The following is a 15,195-nucleotide window of genomic DNA, read 5'->3' on the forward strand; positions in this document are numbered from 1 at the left end:
AGAGTTTGACTTAAGGCTATTTACGTTATATATTTTGACATAGGTTAAAATTTGTGTTTTAACCATTACAAAGCTTTAACTTTTTTGAATCTGAATGTCTGTCATTAAATTGTCTGCTCCCCATAGTTTCCCACAATTGTGAAAGATTTTAAATCAATAAAAATCAAGTGCTTAAAATAAACCATCGATATTGTCCATCAAAATTATTTAAAAAAAAAAAATGAATTCTGCCAAGCTAGTCACAAGATACCAAAGTAAAATTAATATCTTTGGAGATAATTTGGTCCCTGTTAAAGCTTGTTTTTAAAAGTAACTTGCCTGTCCCGTTGCTTAGTCTTTGCTGATTTCTTTAATAGAAACAAGAAGATTAAAACATATGGCACGTGACTCAGTGGCTTATTGTAGTGCCATGTAGGAGATCAGGGTTTGTGCTCATTTCTGGTCTCTCTCTTTGGCTTGATAGGGAAGTGCTAGAATGTAGTATGTCTTTTCAAGGAAAGAGTGTGTTTAATCTCAGTCATGTGGTGACCAAATTTTACACTGTGTGGTGTGAGTAAGTTGGGCACACAAGCTGTCCCTTGTGGTCTGTACAAAATTTGTCCAACTCAGTACAGTACTTAAACACCCAATCTAGTATTACCTTAAGGCGCTTCCATATGTGTTAGCAGGCAAGTTAGTTTGCATTCATATTCTCACTAGAAACTCGAATTTGTCGCTTGGTTTAAAGACTAGGTGAAGAACTCCACATCTTAACTGAGCAAGTCTTCTTGTACTAACATGGGTGTGGGTGGGATTAGTATCAGTATATGTTCTCCTTACCCCTCACCTCCAAAAAGGCTCTGTGTTCTGAACAGTCTTTCTGGAAGAGAAGAGGTGTGAAATGAGATCTGAGAAGTTGGAACTTTTACAAAAATGACTCCCAGTCAACCCAGAGTATTTGGGTTTGTTTGCAGCTGCTGGCATGCACATGGAGTGTGCAAGGGATGCCATTGCTCTGCTTGACTTGACTGTCTGTTTAGTACAGAAAATGCTGCCTATGTCAATGCCTGCCTGCCTGCTCACATGGATAGAGCACAGGCAGAATGGAGAGCTACTGCTGTGTGCATTCACATCCTGGGTAGCTGCAGTTACCAGCAAACACAGCAGCACAACTAGTGGTTGGGATGCCAACTGTGTTTGGATGGCCTTTAAAGTATGCTGCTAATAGGCTTTTTAGGATCAGTGGCACAGCAGCAAATAACTGAAAAACTATATTTTAAAAAACGTTTAGACATAAAGACCGACTAGTTCCCCCTTAGAAAACCTGTTGTGATATAGACATTAAAAGCACTTTAGCCTATGTATTGGTGCCTTGACCCTTATTTTGTATTTGAAGTATTTTACCACTCTACTACTTCCTTATTATGACTACTTTATGCATCTTTGTTTTTGTTCTCCTGTTTCTTATCTTTTCTCACCTTTAGAAGGTAAGATTTCTTCCACACCCCACACCTGTACTTCTGTACTAAAACAAAAAAGCATGTCTGTGGGATTTTGTGCTGTGTGCAGACTGTGTGCTGTGTATATTTTTTTCTGTGTGCCAGTTGTAACACCATACTTATGTATGTAGGTCTAATAGAGGTTTTAAAATGAGCTTAGCTACCCCGCTGCTCAGCTCTAAGATATCTAAAGTTTGGAGCAGCTTGTTAGGTGAGGGTGATGACAGCCCAGGCTATACAAAGACTGCCTTTCAGAGTTTGATGGGAGTCTTCCCAAGTATTTAGGACAGGTTCCTGTTGTTTAACCTATGTTACTAGCTTCTGGTGCTCATGATCATAGAGTCCAATTATGCAGAAACAGGCTTTCTGTTGGCTGGAAAGCTTTATACAGTTTATTTCAGTAATTTTGCCCATCCCATAGTTTGTGGGAAGAATCTCTTGCTTTTCATCAGCATGGCCCCTCAATAAATAAGTTTCCTCGGAGAGGTTATGCCTTCTATACAGGGCACGTGGCTTAGGCTCATAACTTGTTTTTTTTAATTAGCTTTTCCTTATGGATTTAAACATTTCCCCACTTTGTTTGAAACACACACAACCGCACTATTCTAGTGCATGGGGAAACCAGGAAGCTTTCAATGTCTCAAGATGAATGCAGTATGAAGTAGATAGTAAGTGAGATTTTCAAAAGTCTTAAGATATATAATATGTGAAAAATTTCTATTAGTAAAACAAGTCAAGGAGCTTTTGTAAAAATGCTTATATTGACAGTAAGTGGAAAATTTTGGCCAGGGTGCATAATACATAAGTATGCTTTGTGGTCAGTATTCCAAGTACATCATTGTGCACTCTAGGTAAATTTAGAGTAATATTTTAATTATAAATTATATTTCAACATGCAGGATTATGATAGTCTGCCTGCATTTTAGACATGTAGCATTGGGCATTGCTTGTGTGTTGAACTGTTCATGGTACAAAGGATATTAAATGTTACAACTGAACACTTGTGAGAAGAAATAAATCCTGGCATTGGTTTTGCTAGTGGTCCCACACAGCAGACATTCTTCTGTTGATACACATGGCAAATGCTTGATTTGGGGAGAGAGGAACTATTAATTTACTTATATTTGCTGTACTTGTTGCATGCTTCTCCTTACTGATGGAGACTTCCAATGGAAGGAGATGATTCCTACAGAAAGGAGAGGGAATAAAGTAAGTGGAGGAAAAAATTTGGAGCAGAACGGCTTTTCCTATCCAGTGCACACCATTATTAATGTCATTAAGATAATTCCAACACTGTTTCTTAGACTGGGTGTTAATTTCAAATTTAGACAATATTTATAGTTCTGGCAAACCAAAAATTTGCTTAAATATAGTTGTTATTTTTTTTGGTTTTTTTGTTTTTGATTAAACCTAATTTGAGTGTTGGTTTAGAATTTAAATGCTGAATGAATGTTGACTTTTTTCTGATGCAATTAATTGTTGAATTGTCTGGTTGCAACAAGTTTTTCATGTGCATGCTTTTTTTAATGAACAGTTAAATGAAATATCCCAGTAGATGAGTGGGGATGAAACTACAAATGGAATACATTTGAGTATATAAATGTTTAGTTTCTCCTTTAATTCAAATGTCTACAGGCTGTAACAAAACTAGGAAAAGAGAATCTGCTGCTGCAGTGCTCAATTCATATAATTCCCATTGAGGCTGAAGACGAGCAAGCCTGTAGTGAATAAGGAATGGATGCTGCAAGAAGCTGAGCACTTCTTGAGAGTTGAGGGCTCTTGGGAAGCATCCAGCAGTCTTGTTGGATGTTTCCCAGGATTGAACCCTGTTTGACTAAGCTAGTTGATGTGCCAAAAAACAGGACTTGCTGTACTGTACTTTACCCAACATTGCCTTCTTTGGTAAAGAAATGCAGATATTGCACAACTTCTCTAGACTTAGAGTACTTAATAATTCAGAGATTATAGTTAATATTTAGCAACAAGGGATAGTGTCAGATTTCGGAGATTCCCTCTCAGACAGGAGAATTGCCAATATCATTTTTCCAATCTGGACTAGCTCTATGGCTCTTCAAAAATTACTAGTGACGACAGAAGCTGCAAAAAGAGGAAAGTAGATCTAGGAGGTATCCTTGCTGGAGGATTGGCTTGTAAAATGCCCATTGCCTCTTCCCCACTCAGGCAGTGGTAACCCTGAATGTTTTGCCTGTTTTATCTAAGCTCTGTGAAAAACCAGTTTTGTTTCTGTCGCTCCACCTTCTTTATCTCAGGAAAATTTAGACACCATAATTTAGCTGAGTCACAAGGGAGACAAATCAGTGGAACAGTTTCAGAACTCCAAGAAGATCAAAGTCCAGAAACTGAAACATCTTGCTTAATATTTTTGTATTGAAACTGGTTTCCCTGGATACGTTTTTAGTTCCAGGTCCCTGCTTGCCAACCTTTATCAATCAACAAGACTGTAGGTTTCAATGATTTCTGCTCTCCAACTCTCCAAAAGTCTGACAGTGGAGAAGGCTCTGTCAGTGCTTAAGGGATGAAGCATACAACAAGTACAGTATCAGTATGTCCAGTTAAGGGGCCTGTTCTGATGGAGTGTGTCCACTAGAAATGAATTCTTCCTGGATAGAATGAAAATGTTAAAACAGCCTAAAAGCTGAGCGCAATCTTCTGCATTGCTGTTCAAAAGCAGATACTCTAGTACCATACGACCGTGATTTTGATAGGCTACAACTGTGGAGCTATCTGGACATACCAGGGTTGATGTGAAGCTTGGTAACTATGCTTTTAAAGAAGAGATGCTCTTGAATTTGTTGGAACAATTTATTGGCTACGTGAATGAGTTTCCTAGCAGAAATCTGAAATATCCAAGCAGAACAGACCTTGACTTACCACCGAAAGGGGGGTGGGGTGGGGGAGGAAGGGAAAAAAAGGTGGGGGAAGGGTGCTATTCCAATCTGTGCATTATGTCTGTAGCTTTTGGGGAGCCCCAGGAATTGATATATTGATACACAGGATGGCAAGACTTAGACAACAGAATGATCAGGAATGGAGCCCTGGTGCTGATGGGAAAGATGACAGAAGACAACTTGGCTCTTTTAGATCCCAGGTTGAGTATGTAGTGCTGGGAGTTTTCAAAATAAAAAGTGTAAAAGCTAAAAAATAAAATAAAAAAAAATAAAGTAAAATCATGTTGCCTTGCGTTGACTAAACAAGAGACTCAGTAAAATACAGAAAACCTTCAGTGTCATTTTACTGATTATAAATACACAAATCAATGAAGAGGACTGCAGTTAGCATGATTAAATATAATTCTTGGGCGTCATCAGCGCACATTACCAAGGAGGAAGATATTGGTTTCTAAAAATTTTAAGTAGACTTAAAGTGGAAAAAAATCAATGAGGTTTTTTTTCAGTTTGTCCTCTTGAAACCTCTTTAATACACAGTATAAATCCAAAGCTTGAAAGTACAGTGTTCTACTGAATGCCTCAGAGATACGGATGTGGTGGACAAACACAACTTTAAAAATCCTTTAATTTATAAACCCCTTTCTCCATGGTAAAGCCCTGATTCTGCAAAGATTTATGCACAAGCTTTACTTTAAGCACTGAGTGATCCCATCAAGTCTCTACAGGGTCAAAGCATTAATATAGAGACTAGTGACTAATATGTATACCTTTTTTAAAGCTTCAGTTAATGCTTTTGTTTTTGGATTATTTATGGAGTGGCTGGCTTGCTGTCCACTATCCATACAGAGCTAAAACTCCTTTAATCTGCATATGCAATAACTGAAAGCAACCATCATCACAAGTGATAAGTTTATCAGCTTAGTTAAATGTTTAATAGCTTTATGCATGGTGCTTATTTTCTTAACACTTGCCTTACATTAAATACAGAATTCACAAATTATAGAGCTCTAAAGTTAATAAAAAACAGTATATCCTGCCCTATAATGGTTTGAAGTAATTTAAAAGCCACTCCAAGTACAGATCTTTCACTTAGCCCTGAAGCTCATCAATCTCTAGTTCTGACAGACTGTAGAGGAAGCAGGTTCTGAGACCTAGGCCTTCTAATGAGCATGTTCTGACACTGGACCTGGAGAGCTCAAACCTAGCCCCTGATTCCAAGAGCCACCTAGAAGTTGCAATATGGCATGAGGTGACCTTTAAGGAGCTGGGTCCCACACAATATAGGACAGCATAGATTGAAACCAGTCCTTTTGAACTATACTCAGAGGTGAATAGGTAGTGGGTGCAGGTCATGGAGTAGGGTATAGTCTGTTGAAAACAGCTCACCCTAAGAAAAGAGTAGCTGTGTACTGCACCAAGCGAAGTTCCTGTGTTTAGCCCTAAACACAACATACTGTAGCAATCTAGTTTTGGGATTACAAAGGCATGGATACACCAGGGGTGAAAGTAACTTAAAGGACTTACTGGTACGCCGGAGTCCTGAGCAGGGGGCGGGGCCTCAACTGGTAGAGGCATAGCTTCAACTGGAAGAGGTGGGGCCTTTAGGGCCTGGGGCCCTTTAAATCAAGATTTAAAGGGCCCCAGGCTCCGGCTGTAGTGGCAGCTGGGAGCCCGGGGCCCTTTAAATCACTGCCAGAGCTACCAGCTGCAGAGGCGACTGAGAGCCCCGGAGCTCAGGGGCTACCGCAGCGGAACCCTGGGCCCTTTAAATTGCCGATGGAGGCGCAGGGGTCCCAACTGCTGCCGCTGCAGCTGGGCTCGGGCAACGATTTAAAGGGCCCGGGGCTCCGGCTGCCACTACTGCCCCGGGCCCTTTAAATCTCCGTCAGCTCTGGCAGCGGCGCTCTGGCGGCAATTTAAAGGGCCCGGGGTGGTAGCAATGGCCGGAGCCCTGGGCCCTTTAAATCACTGCCTGAGCCCTGCTGCCAGAGCCCTGGGGTAAGGCAGTGGGGCTCTGGTGGTGATTTAAAGGGCTTGGGGCACCGCTACCACAGCAGCGCCCCGGGCCCTTTAAATCACCACCGGAGCTGTGAGGGTCCCAGCCACCTCCGCTATCTGGGGGCTCTGGCAGCAGGGCTCAGGTGGTGATTTAAAGGGCCTGGGGCTCCAGCTGCTGCTGGGAGCCCCAGGCCCTTTAAATTGCCGCCTGGGGAAGCCGGTCCAGTATGGCCTACTGGTGCATACTGGCTTACTTTCACCTCTGGGATACACTGATCCACTTCAAAGAAGGGTTTCAACCTCTTTAGTGCTGCCAGTGTACTCCCTCATTGTACAAGACACAGACAAGTGTGCAAGACACTGAATCCTGTCCCAAGTATCTTACAGTCTAAATAAGAGATCTGACATGGGTGCTTTGGGGTTGTGTAATGGTGGCGATAGGGGAGGGAGAAGGAGGGCTGGGTTCTACTGACTTACTGTGTTAAGTACCAGAACTCTGCATAAAGATACTGTCATAAAGACATGACTCTGTGGCAGGGGCAGCTCATTAACACCATTTAGAATAAACAAATGTAAGTTACTTTTATCACATGCTTATTGAAGAGCTGTTATTCTAGCCCTGCCCAGACTTCTTGCATTTGATGTTCTTGTTCTCTCCTACTGTGTTGGATAGAAAACTCACAGTGCCTTCTAGTGGAGAGTTAACAGATCAACACTGGCAAATACACACAGAGAAGGAGTGTTAGTGAGCCAATACATTTCATAGAATCCTAGAATATCAGGGTTGGAAGGGACCTTTGCTATTGTTAGACTAGCGCTTCTCAGGAAGAGACTCATTGCCATGGGTAGAGTAGATAAAGTTTTTTCTTATTAGAAAGGACCTAAAGTGCATATGCACCTTAATCTCTATAGATTTAAAAGTTCTGATTATTCTCTGAATCCTAATAGTTGACAGTAAATCTGTATCTTCTTCCATCCTTGTTATTGTTGACTCAAAAGTGACACTTTTAGTGTCTGACTTTAAAGGGCAGATGAATTCCAAAAATGTATCTGTTCAACAAATTAGAAAAATGCAGAAAAGAGCATTAAAATGGTCATTGACCTCTTAACTATAAGACACCATTTCCAGTAGTATCAAGTCATTTCTGAAAACACCTGTAAACCATAAACTTGTTGCTAAATTTACTGTAGTTGCTACAGAGTCTTGGTATACTCTTACAAATCCTGATTTCCAAGATACTATGTCTGAAAATTGTTGTAGCTTTTTTTCCTGCGGGAATTGTAGCACTGGGAAAATAACTGAACAGAAAAAGTAACTAAAAACTTGCATGTAAGAGTTCTTTGCATTTTGTGTGAAATGAAAACATATCTGTTGGTTTTAATTCTCAAGAAAAGACTGATCTGCTTCTGTCCAATACTTTTTTGAGCTGTTTTAATGGGAGAATCGACTTGTGTTAAGCTTAATTTTCTGTCAGCTTTGATTGTGTTTACTATCTGTGCTTTGGCAAAGAGAATGATTGTGAAGGTTTCTCTTTTGTAAAGGACACTGAAGCTATGAAGAGAGCTTTGGCCTTAATAGATTCCAAGATGAACCAGGCAAAGGGCTGGCTAAGGGATCCCAATGCATCACCAGGTAATAATCATACTCCACCCATGCAGTGTTCAGAGCCTTACTGTCTAAATGATTGTGTTTCTTTTAGAGAAAATTCTGGTATATTACTAAATTACAGGTGAAGTATTCTCAAAAGAAATGCTTAGATGTTCCTTCCTTCAAATATTAATGTTAAGAAAATAATTTATATGCAAAGTGCTTTGGAAAGGTTCCCCCCCCATGTTGTTCAAATAATATAGTTCAAACCGTGTGTAAACTAATTTTCTCTTTTTCATCGTTAGAAAATGTGTTCAATATTTAGTACTGTATTTATCTTCCTTTGCTAGGAAAAAAAAGTGTAATGCGCTATAATTGATATGGGAAAATGTGGCTCAGCAGCCCAGAGAATAAAAAAATCCCTTCTGCACTTCCATGCTTGATACCTTTAGTTCTATATAGTATTGATCAGGCTATATTTCATCTATCCACATACACACACACACACACACACCCTCCCCCTGTGGTCTTCTCAGAAATATCTTTTTAACATATAAGACTGCTATTTGATACCGTATCATTTTTTATTTATTTTTAATTCCTTTAAGACTTTCCTATGGCTAAACATAACCAATTGTCATTTTGTTTGTTTTTCATTTGTGCATCAAAGATCTAAACAATATATATTTGTTTTAAGGTGAAGGTCAATGCACAACTGAGCAGCAGTACTGGAAGTGTTTATTTTTGCTGTGTATGGTGTCACTGTTTTAAACGTCCCTCTCTCTCTCTCTCTCCCTCCCTCTACATAGTCAACCGTGGCAACTTCAGTTTCTTGTGGCTAAGTCATTGAAATGCATCCTACAAAATAACATTTTAATGAATGTGTTACTAATACAATCCAGTGTTAACTGGTTGGTAACTTTCCTTTTAAAAGAATTTTTGTATCTTACACTTGGATTTTAATTATTGTATTAACTAGGTGTGTATAGCATTATAGAAAAGCCATAATCCAATTTTAAGAAGCGAGACAATTAGATTCTAGATTAAAAAAAAAATGAATGAAGTAACCTCATTAATCCCAAATCTGCTGTCCCTACTGTTTTGTTGCCATTTTCATTGAGTCATTCCTAAATTGTAAGCGCTTTGGCACATGGATGTTGTTCTGTGAGTGCTGGAGGTGCCTACAACACCTGGGTGATTTTTTAAAAAGAAAAAGAGAATTGAGCACTACCATGCTCTTTGCTGAACACCAAGAAAGCTTTGCTGTAGGCTACAGCTAATACTTTGAAAGTTAGTCCCTCTTTCCCTTGCCTCCCACTCCTCAATCCAAAATCGTGTTCTTTTAAAATTCCTAAATTTTATATTCCTAAACTTTTATATAGAAGCTTCATCAGTAGAAATGAAACCATCTTTAGGGATTCATTTCATGCCTACTTCATGGGACAGGATACGGTATTAAAACAACACTATACTGTTGCAGGAACATTGTCTTAGTACAAGGTATTGGATTTCTTGCACTCTGGGTGCCTTTCCAATCATTTCAATTAATGTACTTTACTCAGTGAATGAAGTATGATTAGTGGAGCAGGTCTTGGTGGAATTAGCAGTTTCCTCTTAATAAGTAATGAGTGTCTTTCAGTGTACTTATTGACTGTCTCCTGCATATTAGGGGATGCTGGTGAGCAAGCTATAAGGCAGATCCTTGATGAAGCCGGAAAAGTGGGAGAACTGTGTGCAGGCAAAGAACGCAGAGAGATTCTGGGAACCTGTAAAATGCTAGGCCAGATGACTGATCAAGTGGCTGATCTCCGAGCTAGGTAAACCTTCTATTATTAATAAAAGAGTGTCTCTGAAGTATATAGCTGTTTAGGCTGTGATGTTCATCACTGTGGTACAACAGGTTACATTTGTATAACTATCTTATTTGTTTTGTCTTGCCGTCTCTTCCAGAAGGATGAAACATATGGTGATGTGAATTCATATTTACAAGTGTTCTTGGGACAAAGCAAACAAAATAGTTGAATTAGATCATTCAGACTTCACTCAATTGCAAACATGTAGCGATCTGATTTGCCTTGAAAAATCAACAAGCAGAAATGAGGTCTTCAGCTCAGTATAAATCATTCCACAAACTCAGGTGCCTTGTATAAATCAACACATTTCATATGATTCAGAGTACCCTAGTCCTTTGGGTTGCCAGAGGTGATGTACCAGAAGATAGCAGTTGCTCATCACCCTGATAAATAATGTAGAAATTTGTCTTCACCTACAGTTTTTTGTTTCTATTTTGCATTTGACCTTGATGAGCCTGATTCTTTTGCTTACACCAGTCTTCCATCTGTGTAACTTCATTGACTGCAAGAGTTACTCCAGACTTATACAGTGTTTTGAGAGGAGAATCATGCCCAGTGTCCCATGATGAAATTCTGATTCTGGGCTGGAAGAGCAGTTTTGTAGCAGACACAGTTCAATATATGGTAGCCTAATTGGATCAATTAGATCATGTTTTGTAGAGCACATTGAACAGGAAAGGCACTGCCAAAGCACTAAGAACTTTTTATTATACTCTCAAATGCTCAGGGGGTCTTGTGTTCCTTTGTGACAGTGGAAAGGCAGGAGGGTTCCAAAATACCTTGTAATATGAATTTTATAATTGAATTTTGGTGGCTGAGAACACAAAACTGATGTGCAGTTGAAAACTGTCAGTTTCCTAACACTGATCTTACCTCAACAAAATAAACGGTTCCAGTGATCCAATAGGTAGTTATGCAGTAGCTTCCTGGCACAATTATTTTCTTTTGGAATATTAATGAATCTTGCATATTGCCAGGAGTGGCAACAGAAATTGGTAAGAGGAGGGCATGTTAAACAAAACTTCATAAATACCATGTTTTTCAAACTTGGCCTCTTCTGGCATAAGCCTGCTAGTGAAATATGGGTGAGAAGCAAACAAAGCCAGAAATTACTTACAAGTTACTTATTTTGAGCTCTCCTTTTTTTTTTTTTTTTTTTTTTTTTAAAAAGCTAAATTAAATCCACTGTATGCTAAACCATAAAATATTTTAATGGTATACTCTCATGCTTGGAATACTACTTTTGTATTTAGCTAAATAAGCACTCGTATACATTAATAGTTATCAGTTCACAGTCCTTGTACATCAAAAGGCACAAATCTGTTCCAACTTTCAGAATATTAACTTAGTTGCTTAATGATTCCATTTGTGCAATTCTTAAACCTGAAGCAGTCTCTAAATTATTAGTTGCATTGTCCTCAAAACCAGTTTCAAGATGTCGATCCATTTTGGCCTTCATGGGAGCCGTGGAAGAAAAAAGTTAAAACTTGAATCTAAAAGCTTCTAGCAGATTCATAAAGAAATAATACACGATTTGCCTTGAAATTTTACCTGTTGTTTTTTGCAGAGTCTCAAGGACCAATTCAGTCTCAAGGTTGAGTTTTCTTTCTTTCACAAAGCAACAGTTGATGCCAGTCTTGTATTGGCTTGAGACGTCCATGATAATGATGAACCTCTTCCCTCCCCCCACCCCCCTCCAAACAGCTAATTTCTGTGCGGGCTAAATAGTTAAAAGTCCTTATACCTAATTTCTCAGAGGTTAGGGTAGAAGAAGCATATCTAGAGATCTGGCCTGACTCAGGAGAGAGGACCTTTAGACTTCCTATTACATGATTAGCCACAACCTCCTCATTTGGTGTTTTTTGTCGTCCTGTTCTCTCCCCCCCCCCCCCCCCCCCCGTCATCCATGTCTTCTCTCTTAAACTCACAGAGTATTCTTTTATAAGAAGTGGAAAAACCTCTTTATTAACCCTAGTACTTCAGACACTTAGAACCTGAGATTCCTACAACCACATCTAAAAACCTATAAGATTCTTGGGCTTTTACTTTAAAGAATGTTCCTCTTCAGTTGTACTTTATTTCTAAATGTTTGAACAGCCACCTGTGGTGGTTTCAATTCTTCTCCTGCAGAGCCTTGCTGATCTCCTACATGTATTTCAATAACCTTCCCTCGGGTTCCAATTGAGTAAGATGTCCTACCAAGAGCCGGTGTGTGTTTTTCAGTATTCTATCTTTTGAACTGGTGTAAATATGGGAACCAAAGAAAAGTGTACCTTTGAATTGCAGTACATAACTCATTTAATCCAGTCCTCCTTGCTTTATGCAGCATAAGATGTGGCAAAGGATTATTCCCACTAAGTGCCATTGTTTAAACTGTCCTAGGAGTGTTGGGAAGCCTTTGAGGAATGAACAGAGGAAGTAGACACAGGGCTCTGCCATGGGTAATTCAGTTGCACTCTGCCCCCATAATGCCCTTTCCTCTTCTCGTCATCATATTAGGGAACCTTCAAAAAATTCAGTTCTTGTGCTGATGTTGCATGTAAAACTCTAGTAAGAGACAGGCGCCATTTGTGTTCACTTTTCAAGTGGCACCTGTCCTAGCCAGTGTTCAGATGAGCTGTTGCCTTCTTGTTTCCGCTCCCCAGCGTACTTTTTAAACATGTCTCCTGAACACCTTTGCAATATCATGGTTATGGTAAGAATTGATGAAAAGTTCGAAAACAACAGTTAGTGTCTTTTGTAATTTAAAAAAAATACTTTTTGTATTATATTCCTATGATGATCTTTGTGTTTTTTGAGTAGAGGACAAGGTGCTACACCAATGGCCATGCAGAAAGCACAACAGGTGTCTCAAGGTCTGGATTTGCTTACAGCAAAAGTGGAAAATGCAGCCCGCAAACTGGAGGCCATGACCAACTCCAAGCAGGCAATTGCTAAAAAAATTGATGCTGCTCAGGTACCTAGTAATTTTATGAATTCCCAAAGTCTCTCAAACTGTGCCTTCAAGTTACTGTGCTGAACTATTGCAGGCATCCCCAAACACAGTGATTACTTTATATGAGGTATATATTGGGGACACTTTCTTGAACATATGTAAGTCTCTTCTTTCTGATTTCACTATCTAGTGGGAGCTCACAGGAGTTCTGTTACAGTTTCTCACAATCAATCTCTCTCTCTCTCTCTCTCTCTCTCTCTCAAGATGGAAATTCTTTTAACACAGATGTAAACTGATACATTTCTGAAAATAGACGGGGAGGTACAGTCTAATTTTGGCCATAACATTTTTGTTAAAGAATTATGGAGCCAATGCTATGAAAGTTTCGCAATTTTGAACTCCTTTGGGGTCTGTGGGAAGTACAAATGCAGTTTGAGAGCTGCTGTGTTTTTATGCAAATGGTAAAACAGTACATTGTTGACCAAGAGGGTAGTTTATTCAGCTTTATAATGGAGGAAGAATATGTAGTACAGTATCTTTTAGATACTTTTTAGAATCTTTTTAGAAGATTAAGCAAAACTTAATCTTCAGTTGTTAGGTCATGCACTCCATTAATTCAGTGCTAAAAAAAGAACTACTATCCAATGTTCTATTGTACAACATTTTTAGAAAGATTCCTAAAAAGAACTGTACATTGTCAAAATAAAAACAAATTCTTAACTTGAGAAACATAGGTATAAAACAGTTGTGAATACTTAAACCGAATCTAGTTAAAGTGCACTTGTGAAAACTGTATATGTGAGTGGGACTTGACAATGGTAGCTAAGATGTACATAACTTTGTATGCTTGCCTCATATAACAAAACATCTGGTTGCCATTAGAATATCAGGGTATGTTATCAATATAAGAACCTTTTGTGAAATGCCCTTGTTCAAAAGATTTTTATATAAGTAGATGACTTAATCTTTATTTGTACCTATTTCTTTATATGAAGAACTGGCTCGCAGACCCTAATGGGGGAAGTGAAGGGGAAGAACAAATTCGGGGACTTATGGCCGAAGCCAGGAAAATTGCAGAACTGTGTGAGGACCCCAAAGACAGAGATGACATTCTGCGTTCCCTGGGAGAAATCTCTGCTCTGACAGCTAAACTGTCAGATCTACGAAGACAGTATGTATCTGTACTGCGCACATTGTGGTATTTGAGCATCTTGCAGTTGTAGTTTAAGTGCATGAATTTGATGGATCAGAAAATTCAAAATAGTTGCACAGAGAAATTTGCATCCTGAAAGTATGATTAGCTGTTCTGTTGAGAATGTATGTCTCATACTGTGGGTTTTCTTTCTGCATGGAGCAAAACATTTTCATGGGACAGAGAATATCATACTCTTGCACTTCAGATTGACTAGTAGCTTGTAGCAAAGGACTCCTTCCTGTACCATATCTCTACTGCAGAAGATTAGATGGCTTGAGGTCCTCCTATAAGAAGATCTTTATCTCCTCTGCCATAAAAATTCTCCCCTGGCAAGGTGAAGTCGAAACTCTCCTCTTTGCACCACCGGAGCAGTAGAAAGGAGCTGTAGAATAACACAGAATTTCGCCACAGTCTGTAATACTAACTAAGGTGCACTTATGCATTTACTTATACAATTGCCATCCCAAATGATAACTCTGGTTCTTTAAGAAAGTTACTAAACTGTCAGATGATCTTTCAAGCACTTGGATCATTAATCATTATACCTATGTTCTAATACAGATAAATCTTAGAAAAGCATAGCATTAAAATGGTCCCACAAGGGTCTGTCAGCTTTAGTTCAATGCTTAGCTAAAGAAAGTGTTTCAGTATCAGATCTGAAAAGGAAGTGCATGGTGGAAGAGGAAGGTTACGCTTATGTGGTGTCAACAGTGGTCTTTAATATTAAATCTGTCACTTTTTCCATTTGTAGTTAGTGCTTTTAACATAGGGTTTTCTTCAGATTTTGCTACCCTAGTCCGTACATTGTCTTTCTAACACCATAAATAAAGTGTTGTTGGACGTTATTCTTAATTTCTGTTTTTGTACATAATGAACGTCGTTATAGTGAATTGAGTCACGAGAGTATCACAGTTAAATCTACAAAAACAATGAGGAATCCGGTAGCACCTTAAAGACTAACACGTTTATTTGGGCATAAGCTTTTGTGGGTAAAAAAACACTTCTTCAGATGCATGGAGTGAAAATTACAGATACAAGCATAAATATACTGGCACATGAAGAGAAGGGAATCATAGAATCATAGAATATCAGGGTTGGAAGGGACCTCAGGAGGTCATCTAGTCCAACCCCTTGCTCAAAGCAGGACCAATCCCCAACTAAATCATCCCAGCCAGGGCTTTGTCAAGCCTGACCTTGAAAACCTCTAAGGAAGGAGTTACCTTACAAGTGGAGAACCAG

General features: G+C 39.1%; 1 protein-coding gene across 4 annotated transcripts in view; it reads left to right on the forward strand.

Annotated features, from left to right (window-relative positions):
* Positions 1 to 15,195, forward strand: part of VCL (vinculin) — a 106,394-nt gene that overhangs the window by 66,713 nt on the left and 24,486 nt on the right. For 2 of the 4 annotated variants that reach the window (XM_054033460.1, XM_054033462.1), the window contains exons 7-10: positions 7,925 to 8,018; positions 9,643 to 9,790; positions 12,629 to 12,782; positions 13,757 to 13,932. In XM_054033460.1, coding sequence (XP_053889435.1) covers positions 7,925 to 8,018; positions 9,643 to 9,790; positions 12,629 to 12,782; positions 13,757 to 13,932 — 572 coding nt within the window. The remainder of the gene's footprint in view (positions 1 to 7,924; positions 8,019 to 9,642; positions 9,791 to 12,628; positions 12,783 to 13,756; positions 13,933 to 15,195) is intronic. The other 2 variants (XM_054033461.1, XM_054033463.1) reach the window with 1 other exon arrangement.

The sequence above is a fragment of the Malaclemys terrapin genome, chromosome 7 (genome assembly GCF_027887155.1).
Source record: "Malaclemys terrapin pileata isolate rMalTer1 chromosome 7, rMalTer1.hap1, whole genome shotgun sequence".
NCBI lineage: Eukaryota > Metazoa > Chordata > Testudines > Emydidae > Malaclemys > Malaclemys terrapin.